The 21,571-nt window shown below is 39.7% G+C and overlaps 1 protein-coding gene and 1 non-coding gene across 2 annotated transcripts in view; both read left to right on the forward strand.

The window, feature by feature from the left end:
• LOC113743803 (cysteine-rich receptor-like protein kinase 25) overlaps positions 1-20,915 on the forward strand; it is a 34,116-nt gene extending 13,201 nt beyond the window's left edge. Inside the window, exons 2-7 of the mRNA XM_072048653.1 lie at positions 18,477-18,620; positions 18,704-18,828; positions 18,917-19,127; positions 19,653-19,890; positions 20,026-20,176; positions 20,310-20,915. Of these exons, the coding sequence (XP_071904754.1) occupies positions 18,477-18,620; positions 18,704-18,828; positions 18,917-19,127; positions 19,653-19,890; positions 20,026-20,176; positions 20,310-20,642 (1,202 nt within the window). The 3' untranslated portion in view covers positions 20,643-20,915. The remainder of the gene's footprint in view (positions 1-18,476; positions 18,621-18,703; positions 18,829-18,916; positions 19,128-19,652; positions 19,891-20,025; positions 20,177-20,309) is intronic.
• LOC113688653 (small nucleolar RNA R71) lies at positions 2,282-2,388 on the forward strand. Its single transcript, XR_003448021.1, has one exon. It is a non-coding gene; the product is annotated as a small nucleolar RNA R71 (small nucleolar RNA).
• Positions 20,916-21,571: the final 656 nt, after the last annotated feature.

Here is a 21,571-nt window from a genome sequence, read left to right on the forward strand (position 1 = left end):
CTCACCCGTTTGGTTGGCCTCTACCGTCACTCCTGCCTTCTTTGGGACTACCTGGACCGGGCTCACCCAAGGGCTATCTGATATTACAAAAATAATCCCCACATCTAACAATTTCAAAATTTCCTTCTTCACCACCTCCATCATGAGGGGGTTAAGCCTCCTTTGAGCCTGTCGTACAGGTTTGGCATCCTCATCTAGTCTAATCCGGTGCATACAGATGGCCGGGCTGATTCCCTTAATGTCCGCAATTGTCCAACCTATCGCCTCTTTATGCTCTCTAAGGACCCGGATCAGTTTCTCCTCCTGAGTTTTTGACAGTGCCGATGAGATAATCACCGGGAGTGTCTCATTATCACCCAGATATGCATATTTCAGGTGCTCTGGTAGAGGTTTCAACTCCAGTACAGGTGCCTGCACCACAGATGGCAATACCCTCTGGTGAGGTTCGGGAGTAAAAATAGGTAAGACTTCATACCTTTTCGTGGTGGTCTGCAATGAGTGTAATGCACCTATTGTACATTTTAGATCTTCACTCCACTCCACCTCAGGAGTTGTTTCCAACTCGAGGTGCTTGGTCAAAACTACCTCCAACTCATCCCTGCCAACAGTTTCAAATACTTCCTGCACCGCAGGGTCAATAGCACTCACAGAGAAAACTGAGCTAAAGTTGGAGTTTGAGAGATATTTCATAGTATCAAAGATATTAAAGTGCACAGTTTCCCCATCAAATTCCATGGATAAGGTACCCTTATTAACATCAATTTTTGTTTGTGCTGTGCTCATAAAGGGTCTACCTAACAACAAAGGTGAGGGATCGGGGGAGTGATCATCATCCATATCAAGTACATAAAAATCAGCTGGAAACACCAAATCATTAACTTTCACTAACACATCTTCAACCAACCCATCAGGATATGCATTAGTGCGGTCAGCTAATTGAATGATTATTCCAGTTTCTTTTAATGGACCTAGCTTTAGAGAAGCATATATAGATTTAGGCATGACATTAATTGATGCTCCCAAGTCCAACATGACCCTTCTAATCACAGTGTTCCCTATCCTACAGGGGATAGTAAACATACCTGGGTCCCCGCACTTGGGTGGAAGCTTTCTCTGCAGGACCGCTGACACATTCTCCCCAACAATAACCCGTTCATCTCCCCTCAATCACCTTCGGTTGACACACAAGTCCCTTAGGAATTTGGCATATTTTGATATTTGTTTGATTGCGTCTAACATGGGGATATTTATCTCAACCTTGCGGAAAACCTCCAAAATCTCCTTTTCCTTATCCTGCTTTTTTGATTTTTCCAACCTGCTAAGAAAAGGAGGCGGGTTAGTTTTAGCTGTAATTACTGGGTCGGGAAGTACCTTTAGATCTGCACCATTGCTGTCCTCCCTTTCAAGCTCATTTTCGATCTTTTTCTCATCTTTATCCTTAGGGATCACAGGTTCAGGCCCCTGAATTTTCTTCCCACTCCTTAGGGTCATTGCGCTCACGTTCTTCGGATTTAATTCGGGCTGAGATGGCAATTTACCTTGGTTCTGGGAATCCAAACGGTTGATTGTTGTGGCCATTTGACTTATCTGAATCCTTATATCCTGCATTTCGGAGTCCGTCCTTTGCTGATTTTGCACCATGGTTGTCATCATTTGTTGATTTTGCGCCATGGTTGTCATCATTTGTTTCATCATCTCCTCCAAAGATGGACCAGAACTTGGGGGCGGAGGTGGTCGGGATTGGTATTGCTGCTGGTACCCTGGTGGCTTATTTGGCACAAAGTTAGACTGCCTGTTCGGTGTAAAATTGGGTTGCCTATTCCCTCCATAACTGAGGTTGGGATGATCTCTCCACCCGGGGTTGTAGGTGCTTTAGTAAGGGTCGTACTGCTTCCTTGGCGCGGGCGCGTGGTCAGCCATGTTCACCTGTTCTGCAGTTTCTTCCTGAATCATTGGGCACATATCTGCAGAGTGACCTATACCAGTGCAAACCCCGCATACCCTGGCTTGTGATGCATTTCTCACAGCCTGTTGCCTAACAAACGCGGTCAACTCAGTTAGCTGCTGCTGCATGGAGGGTGTCTCTACCTCATTCACCCTGCGTATTGGACAATCCTCTCTCGTACCGAATTGTTGTGAATTCTCTGCCATCCTCTCTATCAACTCCCGTGCTTCTTGAGGGGTTTTGTTCACCAGTGCCCCTCCACTTGCAGCATCAATTATGCTCCTGTCCCCGAAAATGAGCCCCTCATAAAAATACTGTATGATCAACTGCTCACTTATTTGGTGTTGGGGGCACCTGTGCAACAAGTTCTTGTACCGTTCCCAATACTCATAGAGTGACTCCCCTGGATGCTGTTTGATTCCACAAATTTCTTTCCTCAGACTTGCAGCCCTGGACGCAGGAAAGTATTTATCCAAAAAATTTTTCTTCAATTGGTCCCACGTGGTGATGCTACCTGGTGACAGGTAGTACAGCCAGTCCTTCGCAGAATCTTTCAAGGAGAAGGGAAATGCCCTCATTTTTATCTGCTCTTCTGTAATGCCCGGGGGCTTCATACTGTTGCACACGACATCAAACTCCTGCAAATGCTTATACGGCTCCTCACCTGGTAAACCATGAAAAGAGGGTAAAAGAGAAATCAGACCAGATTTTAACTCAAATGAAGTGTTTTCACTCAAACTCGGGAAAGTAATGCATAAAGGCTGCTGATTTAAATTAGGGGCAGCCAACTCCCTTAATGTTCGTGCATTAGCCATGGGGATTTCTTCTTGCTCCGAGTCACTCGAGGTGCCACCAAATGAATCTGTTGGTTCGACTCCTGACTCAGGTATCTGAGATGTAGCACTAGAGTGCTCCTCTCTGAGCTGTCTGGTTTCCTTCCTCGTTCTACGCGCGGTCTTCTCTACCTCAGGGTCAAAAGTCAAATCACCTGTACGAGAAGATCGAGGCATACACTAGAAGAAAACCAGAAGATTAGGACAAAAAAAAATGAATTTAAAAAGAAACAAATAATAATGCCAGTCCCCGGCAACGGCGCCAAAAATTGACAGGTCGTCAGCCTGTGCAATAATAATAATAAATATAGAACCTAGCTACCACTAAAAGCAGTCAATAATTAATCCTAGGTACTGGAGCAGGGACTCTAGGTGTGCAATGGGTTACTTGATTCACCCTGTTCCCGAAGAGTTTGCTGAATCCGATATACCAGAATTGATTAATTGATGAAATTTACTAAATAATAGACAGTGGCAAATAGGGTCGTCTCCTCAGGGACTGGAGATATTTGTCTCTTTTAAAATCCAATTGGTAAGAGGGGGATTCCACGGATAGGCAACTAAAAATAATTAAACAATCCAACTAAAAATAAATAATTAACTAGCACAAATTTAGCAGGAATTAAATCAAGAATAAATAAATTCTAGCCAAGGATGCAACTACTCTGGCACAGTCCAATCATCCGATCATTGATGCAAGAGATGTTCACTTAATGTATTAATAGGCTAGTTATAGTCTGACGACCAATTTTTCCTTAAATTATTGATAACCAAGGTACGACCGTTGATTACCCCTAATCAGCAAATACTCCTAGGTACGACCATAGGAAGTAATTTTCCAATTGCATTAATAACTAGAAAAACCTAGCCCTAATCAATAACACGCTACGAGAGTTATTTAAATTAGATCGCACGTTCCCCTAATGTGTAAACACACCAGTTGCCACTAATATTAATCAATCAAACAATTACGGATTTAATTGACTAAATTGGCACGAGATTAATAAATCACATTGAACATCGGGCCCTTGACATCCAATTAATAAAATAATCCCATGAAAAGTCAAGCAGACAACGTGCAAATATTAATAAATTAAGGAACACGTGAAAACTAATTAGATCTCACAGATTTTCGGGACTGCGCCGTCGAGTTGACCCTTGACTAGATGGAAGGCTTAGCCACGCCGCATAATGAAATCACCACACGAATTAATAAATTACAAAGGCATTCCGTTTTCTATTGGGAAGTAAGGAATAAAAGGTGTTTTTCCCGTTGGGGAATATTGTCGAACACCTGGCGTGTGTCAGAGGCCAGTCAGGAGAAGGAAAAGAAAAAAACTAAAGACTAAGCTAAAAACTAAAACTAAAAGAAAAACTAAAACTAGAGATGTCTTCCTTCCCTACGTTATCCCTATTTAAGAGACAAAAGAAAGATAGACTAAAGCTATCTAGGTGGTCCCCACACATGTGGACAAAGCCTCCCAAGTACTTCTTGTTCCAAGTCTCCTTACGTAGCTTTCTTTGAAGAGCCCAAATGACTTATAACTTTGTGGTCCCCACCAATCCAAGGGCCCAAGGATTGAAGCCCTTAGAAGTCTTCATATTCTCCATAAAATCCCTCCTTTTTGGTAGTTTTATGCTTCATTCCTGAAATTAAGTTCAGATACCAAATATGAGTAAATATCAGCAATTAACATAAAATTTATCAGGAATACAAGGGGAAATAAATAATAAAATTACTAACAAATTCTACCCTAAAGAGTATACAAGGGGAATTGAATGGGAGTAAGTACGTTAAAATGAGGAGGTGGTTATGGTGATTGCGGTGGCAGTTGTAATAGATCTGATGTGACGCCCCCACTTCTCCTTAAGGCGAACCAAAGGGTATCTGCGGGACGCCTGCCCAACTCTCGCCAGGACTCACGCAAAACATTCAAACCTATAACTAATCTAATAGTCACAAGTACAAAAACATAAACACAGTGATGCGGAAGCGTTCAAGTTAACCATGGTCATCTATTATCCAACCCGTACATCGGGTGTTCAAAATACTACTTTAAATCCAAATTCATCACATGCCCAAATGCTACATTCCAAATACAAAAGTACAACCCAAAACCAAGAGACATAGACAAAATGATGATAGAAACCCTAAACAAAAGTACATCAAGAGGGTTTCTCCAATACGTCCCCGGATCCAGTCCTGTTAAGGAAAACAAATCTACAGGGTGAGCAAAACGCTCGTGAGGCCAAGAACACACATGCAAGCATATTGCTCAAATAACAATCTCAATTTACAAGTCAAGCAATAATATTGCAATAATTAACAATTCGAGCGGGAAAAGTAAACAGAAACAATTCAAGGATATAGTAGCTCTCAGGAGCTGAGTTCCACTTGCACGAGCAATAACCTCCACGAATTGATACTCCGTCAATCGGGTAGGTTTAGTCCGTAGAACTCCACTTAACCTGTCCCCTTTCACCTTACATACCCCTGTATCGGGCCCGCCTGTCATTAGTTTGTGGCGATACTATTCGAGTATGCCAAGCAAGACCTCTCATTAGCTCAAGCTTATATATCTCATGGTTCGCCAAGGTTCCCAACCAAACCCATGCCGGCTCGAGTCCAAGGTCGGCCAATGAGATTTGGGCGTCCCCCATGTGCACTTGTGTGTCGAGGAGATTCACTCCAACGACGTATGCAGCTAGCATACCAATACATTTCATTCATTCAATGCATTTCAATCATTAAAATTTCATTTCTAATGAGAACGAGTGTGGTAAAGTACACACTCGACTCCACTTTCAAGATTTCCAATCATTAATAACAATTAAGCATGTAACAAGTTTACATACACCTGACACTCATCAAATATTAGGTGTGAGTAAGGTCAAGGGAAGTTCAAGCGTCCACCGGGGAATCCTCTTGAAGGTTCTCGTGTGTGCCTGAGCAAATAATAGTGAATTCATCATTCACATCCCAAATATCGAGGAATAATTCGTTCGCTAGCATTAATCGAGGGAATTCCGTGAAAATGAACCTCAATTACTCGTAAATCGAGGTTCGAGTGGGGTTTGATAACGTTCAAAAGTATTTAAGTCTTTATCTAGGAAATCGGGGATAAAACGTTTAGATAATATCAAAAGAATAAAGAGTTCTTGAAAAACTGTATTTCCTTGAAATTGGAAAATTTCAGTTTTATTATGAATCTTTGAAAAATCGTAACTCACTCGGCACAAGTCAAGAATTGGAAAACTTTATACCGTTAGAAACCTCTTAGAAAGTACTATAAGTTCCTAGAAGACACTTTTCCATGAATCGAAGTGGAAAGTGCTCAAAAATGAGCTTGAAGGTACAGACTCGGTTTACAAGGTAGAATTAAGTTGGATTTCGGCCAACTTTGAAAATTCGGCACGATTCACACGTTGCAAACCGGCCTCTGAAATTTGTAACTCAATTAGAGTTGCAAGTGAGGTTTATAGCAAAGCAAGCGGATCAAGAATCGGAGTTTCGAGTACCGAGATACGGTAGCTCAAAGTTGGGGGAATTCAAGACTGGAGAAGAATTTCCAGATTTGAACCTCCAACACTAGAAATTTAATTAGGTATCGAAACGAACTTGGATTGGTACCAAAATTGGCAGTATTTTACTCCTATATGAAAGGTATATCTCTATCAAATTTCAGGGAAAAATACCCTCGGAAAGGTAGTTAACTAATCATCCAAAGTTCCGGAAAATTTCTAAGGCAATCTGCCTTTTGACTTTCATTTCCCAATTCAAATCGTTTAACCAAGAAAGCTATCCAACCATGGTTCATTTGTGAAATAAAGGTCTAAGATACATCCATGATACCTTTGGTAATGGTTTAGCATCAAAAATTTCAATTAATAAGATCACTCCCGGGTTTTGTCCCAAATCAGTCCAAATATTTCGTTTTTCCAAAACAGGGCAGTCCTCTTGTTTTGGTCACAACTCAGTCAATTTAGCTCGGAATTGAGCATGGTTTATGGCGTTGGAAAATAAATTCATAGGACTAAAAGTTCACAGAAGGAAACGTTCTGAAATTTTGCAAGAAACCAGCTCGAAATTAAGCCTCAAGTTGCTGCCTCTACAAACCATTCCAGCAGATCCGAGAGACAGGACAGCTATCTTAAAACGAATGGTTCGGCTCCTACACATGGAATCAGAATACTCATTTTATACCGTTAGAAAAGTATGGATGTCTAGTTTCAAATGCCACTAACGGCACTCAATTTTGACGTCGGAGGACAAAGTTATGGTCAAAATGCTACCGCTGGACAGGGTTATCCGAAAATAATTTTCCAGCTTGCTTAGTTCACGAATAAATTCATTTGCCCATCTAAACGTTAATGTTTTCGGATGAAAATTTTTACACATATAACATAACATATAAAAATCAGGTTCACACCAATAAATCACCAGAAATTGGCCTTATCATGGCCGAACAAAACAGGGGCAGTTTCGGAAATTTCTTGTCATGACCTCAACTTTGAGTTTCCAACAATAATACTCCATAAATCCATCATTTTAACCACTAAACTACCATTAAATCCAACATTAATCCTCTAATCAGCAACAACCCAAGTTTGGGAATTCATAGAGCCCACTTTTCAAATTTTCCAACAATATCAAGCCATCCATACACATGCAATAGCTTAAAGATGTATTTCTACCATCATAATCCAAGTTTAAGGTGTAGGATGAGGTTATACCTCCTTAGTGCTTTAAACCAGAAATTTTTGGTCCTCAAGAGGCTCCAAGAAACCGTGAAATGCAGCCCTTTAGTTAGCTAGATCCAACCTCCAAGTAGTTTGCTAGATGGTCTTCAAGTTTGGTGAAGATTGATTGAAGTTTTGTGGTTTATTTGATGAAGAAATTTGTGAAGCAAGGGAGTGAGAGAGAGGGAAGGCTGGCCGGCTGTTGGTGAGAGAAGAAAGAGTGAAATTTGATCAAGGTTAGCTTCCAAGAGAAGATTAAAATGAGTGGTGTAAATTCACTCCAAAGTCAACCCTCATTAGGGCTCGTTTGGTTCGTTTAGGGCTCGATTTCTCTCGCGTTTGGTTCACTAGTGCACTAAACCTCTAATGTACTTATGTTCATATAAATATTATTCACTCTTAATTGTCTCGAAATAAGGGTCTAAAGTCCCTCAAATAAAGCTGCGCGTATGAAAACGCGTACCGACAATTTTAACGCTATTACGCAAAACCTCCAAGAAATTCTTATAACGATAATTTTATTAACTATCACTTAAGTATTTAAATCTAAAATTACCTATTTTAAAGCCGTTGTACATGTCCCAAAATTTTCGGGCTAATTGTACTCCTAATTGGCAAAAATTCTCCAAACATATTTTCACCTTTTCCCTAAACAAGCTCCTAAGAAAAATAATTTTTGAAACGAGACACTTTAAAAATATAACGAAATTATATTGTCATGTATTTAGGTCTAATGAGACTAGAAAATATTCCTCGTGGTAAAAATCCAATTAGATAATTTATTAAGCCATAAATTAGGTTTAAAAATAATAGTTTTTACGAGTCCTCACATCCTCTCCCCCTTAAGAAAATTTCGTCCTCGAAATTTATCTTGGTTGATGAACAAGTCTGGATACTTCTCTCTGATTGTCTCTTCAACTTCCCATGTTGCTTCCTCTACTCCGTGGTTCTTCTATAGAACTTTCACTAGTGGTATCTGCTTGTTCCTCGATTCCTTCACCTTTCGATCCAGAAGTTTTACCGGTCTCTCCTCATAGGTCAGGGTTTCATCGATCTCAATATTCTCCGGTTGTAAAACATGAGAGGGGTCTGGATGATATTTCTTAAGCATGGACACATGGAACACATTATGAATTCGAGATAAGCTCGGTGGTAATTTCAACTTATAGGCTACATTCCCAACTCGTTGAATAATCTTATAAGGCCCTACAAACCTTGGTTGTAGTTTCTTCCCTTTTCCGGACATCAAGCTTGCTTTTAAAGGCGTAATCTTGAGAAATACCATATCTCCAACAGTGAACTCCAAATCCTTTCTTCGATTATCGGCATAACTCTTTTGTCTACTTTGAGCAGTTTGAATCCTTTGCCGTACTAACTTTACCTTTTCATTAGCTTCCTCAATCCAAGACACGGTAGTCGGGTCTAAAATTTTTCGTTCACCTACTTCATCCCAACAAATTGGAGACCTACATCTCCTACCATAAAGTGCCTCATACGGGGCCATCTGAATAGAAGAGTGGAAACTATTATTGTAGGCAAATTCCACTAAAGTCAAAAACTTACTCCAACTCTCTCCAAAGTCCAGAACACAAGTCCGTAACATGTCCTCAAGAGTTTGAATTGTCCTCTCCGACTGTCCATCCGTCTGGGGATGGTAAGTGGTACTAAAGTTCAATTTAGTCCCTAATACTTCTTGCATCTTTTGCCAGAACCTCGAAACAAATCTTGGATCTCTATCCGATACGATACTGACAGGTATTCCATGCAACCTAATGATCTCATCCAAATACAACCTGGCCAACTTCTCCAATAGATATTTCATATTAATCGGCAGAAAATGAGCTGATTTGGTCAATCTATCTACGATTACCCAAATCGCATCATGGCCTTTCTGTGTTCTTGGTAACCCCGATACAAAATCCATAGTGATATTCTCCCATTTCCACTCAGGTATTTCTAGAGGTTGCAAAAGCCCTGATGGTTTCTGATGTTCGGCTTTAACCTGTTGACAAATTAAGCATGTTTGGACAAATTGGGTGATCTCTTTCTTCATATTTTCCCACCAATAAAGACTCTTCAAATCCTGGTACATTTTATTCCCTCCTGGATGTACTGTAAACTTTGATCGGTGTGCCTCTTCTAAAATTTCTTTTCTAAGCCCTTCATCCTTTGGCACAACTACCCGATTTCGAAATCTCAATACACCGTTCGGTCCCAAGTGAAAATCCGATTTGTCCGCCTTTTTAACCTTTTCTGACCATTTCTGTACTTCAGTGTCCTTTCCTTGGGATTCCTTGATACGTTCCATCAAAGGAGAATTCAATACAATGCTCCCCAAAATTACTTTCCTCGGTTCCAGTCGAGGATTCCACTGACTAACTTCTTCCAACAATTCAAATTCCTTAATCATCAATCCAGCCATCTGTACTTGACGACTCAAAACATCAGCCACTACATTAGCTTTCCCTAGATGGTATTTAATCGTACAGTCATAGTCTTCCAAAAATTCCATTCCATCTACGCTGCCTCAAATTCAGTTCCTTTTGAGAAAATAAGTACTTAAAGCTTTTGTGGTCTGTAAAAACCTCAAATGTCACTCCATACAGGTAATGCCTCCATTTCTTTAAAGCAAAAATCACAGCTGCTAACTCCAAATCATGAGTCGGGTAATTTCCTTCACGCGGTTTCAATTTCCTAGAGGCATATGCTATCACCCTGTCATTTTGCATTAGAACACACCCCAATCCTTCCTTAGAAGCGTCTGTGTAAACCACAAAACTATCCTTTCCATTTGGCAAAGCTAACACAGGTGCCCTTGTCAGCCGTCCTTTCAATTCCTGAAAACTTTCCTCATACTTAGGATTCCATATAAACTTCCCGTTTTTCTTGGTCAATTCAGTCATGGGTCCAGCAATTTTTGAAAAATCTTGAATGAATCTCCGGTAATACGCTGCTAATCCAACAAAACTCCGAACCTCGGTAGGGTTTTTCGGTCGTTTCCATTTCGAAACAGCTTCAACTTTAGCTGGATCCACTTTAATCCCATTCTCAGAAATTATGTGTCCCAAGAAAGTCACTTCTTGTAACCAGAACTCACACTTACTAAATTTAGCGTATAGTTGATGTTTCCTTAAAGTTTGCAAAATAATTCTCAAATGCTTTTCATGATCCTCCACATTTTTAGAATATACCAAAATATCATCAATGAACACCACTACAAATTGGTCCAAATAGGGCTTAAAAACCCTATGCATTAAATCCATAAAAGCAGCAGGAGCATTTGTTAACCCAAATAGCATCACGGCAAACTCAAAATGCCCATATCTCGAGTTAAAAGCAGTCTTGGGTATGTCCTTCTCCAAAATCCTTAACTGGTAATAACCCTGTCTCAAATCCAATTTTGAGAATACTACAGCTCCTTGCAATTGGTCAAACAGTTCATCAATGTGGGGTAGCGGGTATTTATTCTTAATCGTAACATCATTTAAGTCTCGATAATCTATACATAACCTCAAACTCCCATCTTTCTTCTTTACAAACAAAACTGGGGCTCCCCACGGGGAATCACTCTCTCGTATAAAATCCCGTTCCAACAAATCCTGTAATTGTAACTTCAATTCCTTCAATTCAGCGGGAGCCATCCTATATGGTGTCCTTGAGATAGATGCTGTTCCCGGATCTACATCAATTTTAAAAGCTATTTCCCGTTCCGGGGGTAGAGACTCTAATTCTTCAGGAAAAACATCTGAAAAATCCTTTACTACTGGTGTGTCTTCCAAATTCACCTTATCACTAGGAGTGTTAATAAGAAAAGCCAAATACCCTTGAGCTCCTTTACTTAATAATTTTCTAGCTCGAATTCCTGAAATAAGTGCAGACGAAGCTAATCTACCCCTTACATCCAGTTTCAGGGTTGTTTCACCTGGAATATGCAACTCTACAATTTTCGTCCTACAGTTTAATTGAACATTATAACGGTCACAAGATTACATCGTATCCCTTAATCGTCAAACCGATCAAATCGGCCCATAATTTTCGTTCCCCTACATAGATTTCACTATTCCTGTACTCCAGATTAGCAATTAAGCTTTTGTCTCCAGTAGGTGTTTTAACCTCCAAGTCATATGGTAACTTAATTGGTTTCAAGTCTATTCCATTCATGAAGTTAGGGTTTACAAAAGAATGAGTTGCACCCGGATCAATTAAAATCCTAGCTAAACGATGAAAGATTGGGATTGTACCTTCTACCACCTCAATTGCCTCAGGAACTTGTTGATAATCCAGCGCATAAACCCTGGCCGGTACTTTCGGTCGGCTCCCTCCGGCACTGGTCTGCTTAGAAGTTGACTTTTCTGGCCTTTGAGCATTTCCCCCTGTCTTTGGTGATTTTGGACAATTGGCGACTTGATGTTCCGTACTACCACAAAATAAACATTTTCCCAACTTTCTCCAGCAATCGTTCTCAGAATGGTTGGGTTTACCACAATATCCACATGTAACTTGAGGGGTCACAGTCGATCCAACAGAAGGTGCCCCCCTAACTTGAGTCGTCCCGCTACGACCTCCTCTAGATAGAGCTCCCCTAGAAGCTCCAGCAGTTCTCGTTCCTCCTTCCCCTCTTCCCATTTTAGAAGGGTGTACATTCTTACTAGTCTGCCCAGAAGTGCGACTAGGAAAATTCCTTTTTCTGTTGTGGAAATCCCTCACTTGAGATCTTACATTCTCAACCCTTTGCGCTTTCTCTAAAGTCTCAGTAAGGGTAGAGATTTGGGCTGCAGCCAGGCCCTCCTGAAGTTCCACATTAAGTCCCTGTACAAACCTTCTAATCCTCCTCCGTTCATTGGCTACTAACTCGGGAGCGTATTTGGAAAGTTTAGTGAACTTCCCTTCATACTCTGCTACAGTAAGGGTTCCTTGTTTCAACTTAATAAATTCATCCTCCCTCTTCTCTTGGATTAAGGGCGGAAGAAACTTTTCATTAAACTCCCTTGTGAAATTCTCCCAAATCCAAGGGGTTTGAGCCCTTTCCCATTTTCCTTTTATCAGATCCCACCAAGCACGGACTACTCCCTCAAATTGGAAAGCAGCAAAGTTCACTCGCCTATCCTCAGTGTAATCTAAAGCAGCGAATATGTTGATCATCCTTTCTAACCAATTCTCCGCGACCTCAGGATCAGGCTCGCCAAGGAACTTAGGCGGGTTAAATTTTAAGAATCTCTTTAGGGCTCTATCCTCTCCTCTTTCCTGACGCCCAAGCTGGTTAAATGGTCCATGTCCTTGTCTATCAGCTAAACGCTCTAGGATATCCGTCATCCTGTTAATGGCAGTAGCCACTTGATTACCCTCTATATTTTCCTGGCCTTGGTTCGGTCCAGTTGCCGATCCCTGGTCATTCCCCTGAGGTTGGGCCGGTCTAGTCCCCCGCCCACGGCTTCGACCCCTTCTTAGCCCTTCCATAACTTAGGCGTGCCTAATGCAAGAAATAAATAAATAAATTATGCGGTGCAAAGTAAAGAGCAGGAGCCGATCAAGAAAATATTGAAATTAACAATAATTTACATTCATTAACATATCAAGTTCATACAATTAGCAAGTCATGGGGTAGTCACAAAAATATAGCACACAGGTGCCACAGAAGTACTTTTAGTCACAGAAGACTAAAGTAAGAGCAAATGCGTCAAAATAAGCCACACAGTCATGCAAAATACAATGGCCTCAGCACTTAGCATCACCCCAGCTAATTCTAGCTATACTGGTCAAAAGAGTCAAAAGAGTGGTCAAACTGCCTAGACCTAGTCCACAGTAGGACTATCAGGAGGAACCTCCTCCTCAGGGTCCTCCTCCGGATCCTCCTCAGAGTCCTGAGCTACCCCCATAGCCTCATCGACTAGTCTAGTGGCATCAGCTACAATATCGGAAGCCTGACTACGGACCTCCTCTCTCAGTCTAGTAAGCTGAGCTCTAGTGCTCCGGAGCTCCTCATTAACCACAGCAGATGTGGCAACCTCGCCCTCAATCACCTCCTCAAGCTCGGCGACCCTCTCGCCCTGAGCACTCACCATCTGTCGTAGCTCGTCCACCTCAGCCTGTAAGTCCAAGTTGGCAGTCACCAACTGACGACGCTCGTCGTCCAAGGCCAGTACAACATGATTTGGGTAAGCAAAAGTCACCCTACAAGCACATCGGGGGTATCGAGGATCAGGCGAGTAGCGTACACGAGCTCCCCCAGCTAAAGCTCGGTAATAGATAGGCCTAGGAGGCACTACATGACCATTCGCATGGCCATCCCCGTTAGCTGCCGGAACTCCATTTCCATTTTCCATCCCTGCAAAATAATAGCACTTTTCGGGTTAGAAATTTAAATCACTATCTAGTTCAAACGTCGTTTATGCATGCCTAACCCGATCACTAGTATGTCCCAAATACCCTTTAAAGTATAACTTAACTATCCGGTCTCAGGTTCTAAGGGTAGAGTATCCAATATGTCTCACATATAGATCTCTAACCTAGCGCTAACCTAGCGCTCTGATACCAACTGTGACGCCCCCACTTCTCCCTAAGGCGAACCAAAGGGTATCTGCGGGACGCCTGCCCAGCTCTCGCCAGGACTCACACAAAACATTCAAGCTTATAACTAATCTAATAGTACGTACAAAAACATAAACACAGTGATGCGGAAGCGTTCAAGTTAACCATGGTCATCTATTATCCAACCCGTACATCGGTTGTTCAAAATACAACTTTAAACCCAAATTCATCTCATGCCCAAATGCTACATTCCAAATACAAAAGTACAACCCAAAACCAAGAGGCATAGACAAAATGATGATAGAAACCCTAAACAAAAGTACATCAAGAGGGTTTCTCCAATACGTCCCCGGATCCAGTCCTGTTAAGGAAAACAAATCTACAGGGTGAGCAAAACGCTCGTGAGGCCAAGAACACACATGCAAGCATATTGCTCAAATAACAATCTCAATTTACAAGTCAAGCAATAATATTGCAATAATTAACAATTCGAGCGGGAAAAGTAAACAGAAACAATTCAAGGATATAGTAGCTCTCAGGAGCTGAGTTCCACTTGCACGAGCAATAACCTCCACGAATTGATACTCCGTCAATCGGGTAGGTTTAGTCCGTAGAACTCCACTTAACCTGTCCCCTTTCACCTTACATACCCCTGTATCGGGCCCGCCTGTCATTAGTTTGTGGCGATACTATTCGAGTATGCCAAGCAAGACCTCTCATTAGCTCAAGCTTATATATCTCATGGTTCGCCAAGGTTCCCAACCAAACCCATGCCGGCTCGAGTCCAAGGTCGGCCAATGAGATTTGGGCGTCCCCCATGTGCACTTGTGTGTCGAGGAGATTCACTTCAACGACGTATGCAGCTAGCATACCAATACATTTCATTCATTCAATGCATTTCAATCATTAAAATTTCATTTCTAATGAGAACGAGTGTGGTAAAGTACACACTCGACTCCACTTTCAAGATTTCCAATCATTAATAACAATTAAGCATGTAACAAGTTTACATACACCTGACACTCATCAAATATTAGGTGTGAGTAAGGTCAAGGGAAGTTCAAGCGTCCACCGGGGAATCCTCTTGAAGGTTCTCGTGTGTGCCTGAGCAAATAATAGTGAATTCATCATTCACATCCCAAATATCGAGGAATAATTCGTTCGCTAGCATTAATCGAGGGAATTCCGTGAAAATGAACCTCAATTACTCGTAAATCGAGGTTCGAGTGGGGTTTGATAATGTTCAAAAGTATTTAAGTCTTTATCTAGGAAATCGGGGATAAAACGTTTAGATAATATCAAAAGAATAAAGAGTTCTTGAAAAACTCTATTTCCTTGAAATTGGAAAATTTCAGTTTTATTATGAATCTTTGAAAAATCGTAACTCACTCGGTACAAGTCGAGAATTAGAAAACTTTATACCGTTGGAAACCTCTTAGAAAGTACTATAAGTTCCTAGAAGACACTTTTCCATGAATCGAAGTGGAAAGTGCTCAAAAATGAGCTTGAAGGTACAGACTCGGTTTACAAGGCAGAATTAAGTTGGATTTCGGCCAACTTTGAAAATTCGGCACGATTCACACGTTGCAAACCGGCCTCTGAAATTTGTAACTCAATTAGAGTTGCAAGTGAGGTTTATAGCAAAAGTAAGCGGATCAAGAATCGGAGTTTCGAGTACCGAGATACGGTAGCTCAAAGTTGGGGGAATTCAAGATTGGAGAAGAATTTCCAGATTTGAACCTCCAACACTAGAAATTTAATTAGGTATCGAAACGAACTTGGATTGGTACCAAAATTGGCAGTATTTTACTCCTATATGAAAGGTATCTCTCTATCAAATTTCATGGAAAAATACCCTCGGGAAGGTAGATAACTAATCATCCAAAGTTCCGGAAAATTTCTAAGGCAATCTGCCTTTTGACTTTCATTTCCCAATTCAAATCGTTTAACCAAGAAAGCTATCCAACCATGGTTCATTTGTGAAATAAAGGTCTAAGATACATCCATGATACCTTTGGTAATGGTTTAGCATCAAAAATTTCAATTAATAAGATCACTCCCGGGTTTTGTCCCAAATCAGTCCAAATATTACGTTTTTCCAAAACAGGGCAATCCTCTTGTTTTGGTCACAACTCAGTCAATTTAGCTCGGAATTGATCATGGTTTATGGTGTTGGAAAATAAATTCATAGGACTAAAAGTTCACAGAAGGAAACGTTCTGAAATTTGGCAAGAAACCAGCTCGAAATTGAGCCTCAAGTTGCTGCCTCTACAAACCATTCCAGCAGATCCGAGAGACAGGACAGCTATATTAAAACGAATGGTTCGGCTCCTACACATGGAATCAGAATACTCATTTTATACCGTTGGAAAGGTATGGATGTCTAGTTTCGAATGTCACTGATGGCACTCAATTTTGACGTCGGAGGACAAAGTTATGGTGAAAATGCTACCGCTGGACAGGGTTATCCGAAAATAATTTTCCAGCTTGCCTAGTTCACGAATAAATTCATTTGCCCATCTAAACGTTAATGTTTTCCAATGAAAATTTTTACACATATAACATAACATATAAAAATCAGGTTCACGCCAATAAATCACCAAAAATTGGCCTTATCATGGCCGAACAAAACAGGGGCAGTTTCGGAAATTTCTTGTCATGACCTCAACTTTGAGTTTCCAACAATAATACTCCATAAATCCATCATTTTAACCACTAAACTACCATTAAATCCAACATTAATCCTCTAATCAGCAACAACCCAAGTGTGGGAATTCATAGAGCCCACTTTGCAAATTTTCCAACAATATCAAGCCATCCATACACATGCAATAGCTTAAAGATGTATTTCTACCATCATAATCCAAGTTTAAGGTGTAGGATGAGGTTATACCTCCTTAGTGCTTTAAACCAGAAATTTTCGGTCCTCAAGAGGCTCCAAGAAACCGTGAAATGCAGCCCTTTAGTTAGCTAGATCCAACCTCCAAGTAGTTTGCTAGATGGTTTTCAAGTTTGGTGAAGATTGATTGAAGTTTTGTGGTTAATTTGATGAAGAAATTTGTGAAGCAAGGGAGTGAGAGAGAGGGAAGGCTGGCCGGCTGTTGGTGAGAGAAGAAAGAGTGAAATTTGATCAAGATTAGCTTCCAAGAGAAGATTAAAATGAGTGGTGTCAATTCACTCCAAAGTCAACCCTCATTAGGGCTCGTTTGGTGCGTTTAGGGCTCGATTTCTCTCGCGTTTGGTTCACTAGTGCACTAAACCTCTAATGTACGTATGTTCATATAAATATTATTCACTCTTAATTGTCTCGAAATAAGGGTCTAAAGTCCCTCAAATAAAGCCGCGCGTATGAAAACGTGTACCGACAATTTTAACGCTGTTACGCAAAACCTCCAAGAAATTCTTGTATCGATAATTTTATTAACTATCACTTAAGTACTTAAATCTAAAATTACCTATTTTAAAGCCGTTGTACATGTCCCAAAATTTCCGGGCTAATTGTACTCCTAATTGGCAAAAATTCTCCAAACGTATTTTCACCTTTTCCCTAAACAAGCTCCTAAGAAAAATAATTTTTGAAACGAGACACTTTAAAAATATGACGAAATTATATTGTCATGTATTTAGGTCTAATGAGACTAGAAAATATTTCTCGTGGTAAAAATCCAATTAGATAATTTATTAAGCCATAAATTAGGTTTAAAAATAATAGTTTTTACGAGTCCTCACATCTGAATTGGAGTAAATAAGGTTTGAGACGAAGAGGGTGCTTTCTTCTTTCATTTTATTTTACCTTTCCACACCGTCGGTTTGGCTATCTTGTATTCTTTCTTCTTAGTATTGGTGCATCTTCCTTTACTTTATATTTAATGTTTCTTCTCCACTTCTTTGTCTTTTATCTCGTTCTATTCTGATACGTACTTTCTTGTTCTTCTGGGGGAAACACCTATTTGCTAATTTGCCACCCAGCTTTTCTAAATTTAGTAATTAATTATCTTCGGCTTTTTTTGCTAGCAATTGTTGTGCCTAAAAATGCTATCCCATTTGTTTTAATTTTTATTTTCCAAGTCTTTTTAAAGTAAGGCATTGTTGTCATTTGATTATATCCAACGGTAGGGTCTGGACAGCCTCATTTACAAGCGTAGTTGTACTTTGGATCAAGCACAGAGCTAAGTTTGTAAATTACTGAAGCCACAGGGGAGTTTAATTCTATTAATCCATAACTAGAACAATTATTATGCTAGGATTGAAAATTGATTGTCGAAAATTTTTTTATTTACCGTCAACATGGAGTATGTGAGACGAAAAGGCAGTGAAAAACTTTTAAAGATACTGAAAGAATATTTTTTCAAATAATGTGTTCTTGCATAGCTATCCGTCTATCTCCTATGAGCTGACTTTTGAAGTAAATTAAACTTCCTTTAATCCAGGCAAAGGACGAAGACCCCCACGAGCAGTTTTTCCAATTGCTGTCCCATTAATTGGGGTTGCTGTTGTGCTATTTATCATGGCTTTTGTTTTCCTGAAAAGAAGATTGCGGAAGAGTTATGTTGCTATGGCACTGGAAACAAGTGGTAAAGTTGATTGATTAATATTACAAACACTTCAGATTTGTTTGAACAAATAAATTGAGTGTATTTGCTTATTTCTGGTGTAGATGGTGTTGCGGATATCTTCACTGCCGAATCTTTACAGTATAGCTTAACTGAAATTCAAATTGCCACAAATAACTTCTCTGTGGATAACAAAATTGGCGAAGGTGGATTTGGTCGTGTATACAAGGTCTTTGCATGAAATATTTTGCTTTTGTGAATATGAATATCTACACATTTAATATTTCAATTAAATTCTAGTATGCATGTCTTCTCAGGGTGTACTTGGTAATGGGCAAGAAATAGCTGTTAAAAGGCTGTCAAGGAGCTCAGGGCAAGGCGCAGAAGAATTTAAAAATGAAATTGTAGTAGTTGCAAAGCTTCAACACAGAAATCTAGTTCAGCTATTGGGATTTTGCCTGGAAGGAGAAGAAAAGATACTCATCTATGAATTTGTTCCTAACAAAAGCCTTGACTACTTTCTCTTCGGTGGGTTCAATCTAGACATACTTATAGTAATTTTTTGTTGTTCCATGTGATCTTGTTCTATTTTACTTGACTTGCCATTTTATGGAAAATGACGGACAAATTGCCTCTAGACAAATGTTTAATTGGTGTGAATTCTAGTTTAGACCCTTAAACCACAGACGCACTCAAACTTTAGTTCTTAAACTTTAATTTTGGATACTTCCCCTCCTAATGCATCACATTTGTCACATATCATCACAATCACTCTCTCAATTGTCAAAACTAATGGGATAATGGCAAGTAATGATCAAAGTGGGATGGAATATTCCATTTGTTTTAATGATTTCATTAATAATTATACTGAAGTGGGACAATTAAAAACCTTTAGGGTGAAGTGTCCACAATAAAAATTTAAGAACTAAACTGAGAGTGCATTTATATTTTAAAAGCTAAAGATGTAATTTACCTATTTGATTATGCTTTCTGGAATTATTGATTTAATAATTCTCAATGCTAGCACAATATATTGTGTTTAAATTTGTGTAGATCCAGAAAATAAACGATCATTGAACTGGTCAAGGCGTTACAATATCATTGGAGGTATAGCAAAAGGACTTCTTTATCTGCATGAGGATTCTCGTCTAAGAATTGTTCATCGCGATCTCAAAGCAAGCAATATATTATTGGATGGAAATATGAGCCCAAAGATCGCAGATTTTGGCATGGCAAAGATTTGTGGAGTTGATCAATCTGAAGGAAACACAAATAGAATTGCTGGGACATTGTAAGTTTTGTGCCCATACTATCTTTTCTCACATAATATGACTTTGAATCTTTATTGAAAATTATCTACACTTCCATTTCATTGCCTCATTGGGGTTATCTTAGTACTGTTTATAACAATCATTGTGGCTTGCAGCGGTTACATGGCTCCTGAATATATGAGACGGGGCCAGTTTTCGATAAAGTCAGATGTATTCAGTTTTGGGGTTGTTATTTTAGAAATTGTTACAGGCAAGAAGAATAGTAGTTTCCAAAAATCTGAAGATTCTGAAGACCTCGTAAGCTATGTAAGTGCGAATTGCAAAACCTCTACTACTGTTTTTATTATTTTTCTGTGGTTTTGCACAATTGCAGTCAAGGATTTGAACAAATTGAAGATTTTATGTGTGAACTCCTTAAAAGTTGAATTATTTCAAAAAGGTTTGGAAGCATTGGAGACGTGGCGAACCTTTAGCTCTTCTGGATTCAAGTATTGGAGATTCTTTTGCCAAAAATGAAGTCATTCAATGTGTCCAATTAGGCTTACTATGTGTTGAAGAATATGTCAGTAAAAGGCCTACAATGGTTTCCGTGGTCAATATGCTCAATAGTAGCTCTATTACCCTACCAACTCCACATCGTCCAGCAGTTTTCCGGAGCCATGGATCGGAAAGCATTGTGGAAGAGCTGGAAGTTGAGCAATCTAATACCGAAAGAATTTCAATTCCAAGCTCTGTAAATGAGGCATCAATTACTGAACCATACCCCAGATAGGGGAAGAAATAGGCCAATTCTGGTTGGGAATATTGAGTGCATCATCAGCACCACATTGTAGTGTTTGTTGCATGACTCGTTTACCAGGAAGGTATCTTTCTCCACTAGTGTTGTAAATTAGCTTCTTCACACTTGAGGATTTAAGGAAGTGCTTGAAAGAAAAATGCAAGTTGTTGTTGCACTATAGATTTTTTTTTTCTTAAAAAAAATAGACAACATGTCTTGAGCAAAGTTGGCTTTTATCACTTATATATAGCAAAGATGGCTTCCTAACTGAGTCTGTCAATTATTTTTTCACTATGTGTTGTCTTCTTTATCATAGTATCAGAGCAAGAATCATAGGGTCATTGTTTAAAATAATACTTTGGTATAAACTTAAACTAGAAACTGTGATGGGCAATGTTTTAAAACCCGGACCGTCAAGTAAACCGGTGAAGTGAAAGGGTCGAGGTTCAACCGGTCGGACCGGTTCAACCCCGATTCAATAAATAAATAAATAAATAATATATATATATATATATCCTAATTTGCCCTGTTAGTGATTTGGCACTGCAAAGATGGAAATCCAGATTCTGAAGTAATTCTACTCTAGATTTGGCACTGCAAAGATTCTGAAGTAATTCTGAAGTAATTCTACCCTAGGATAAAATTTATATTCTAACATTCTTGGTTACACCTGGCAGCTTTTGGTTGCTTCTCTAGTATTCAGACTCCTTGTACATATTTGGTAGTAGACAGCAGATTTAATATGTAGACATAATAGTTTTCCAATTGTAGGTTGTGCATAATTTAATGAGCTCTAATTAGTCAACAATAGATTTGGTTGTTGACCTTTCAGAAACAGGAGGTCACGGAATGATTTAGTAGCAAGAGCCTAGCAAGGGACTTATTTTATTTAATAAGTGGAGTAGCATTTGAGCTTCTGTGAA

This window comes from Coffea arabica, chromosome 5e (assembly GCF_036785885.1).
Source record: "Coffea arabica cultivar ET-39 chromosome 5e, Coffea Arabica ET-39 HiFi, whole genome shotgun sequence".
In the NCBI taxonomy this organism is placed as follows: domain Eukaryota; kingdom Viridiplantae; phylum Streptophyta; class Magnoliopsida; order Gentianales; family Rubiaceae; genus Coffea; species Coffea arabica.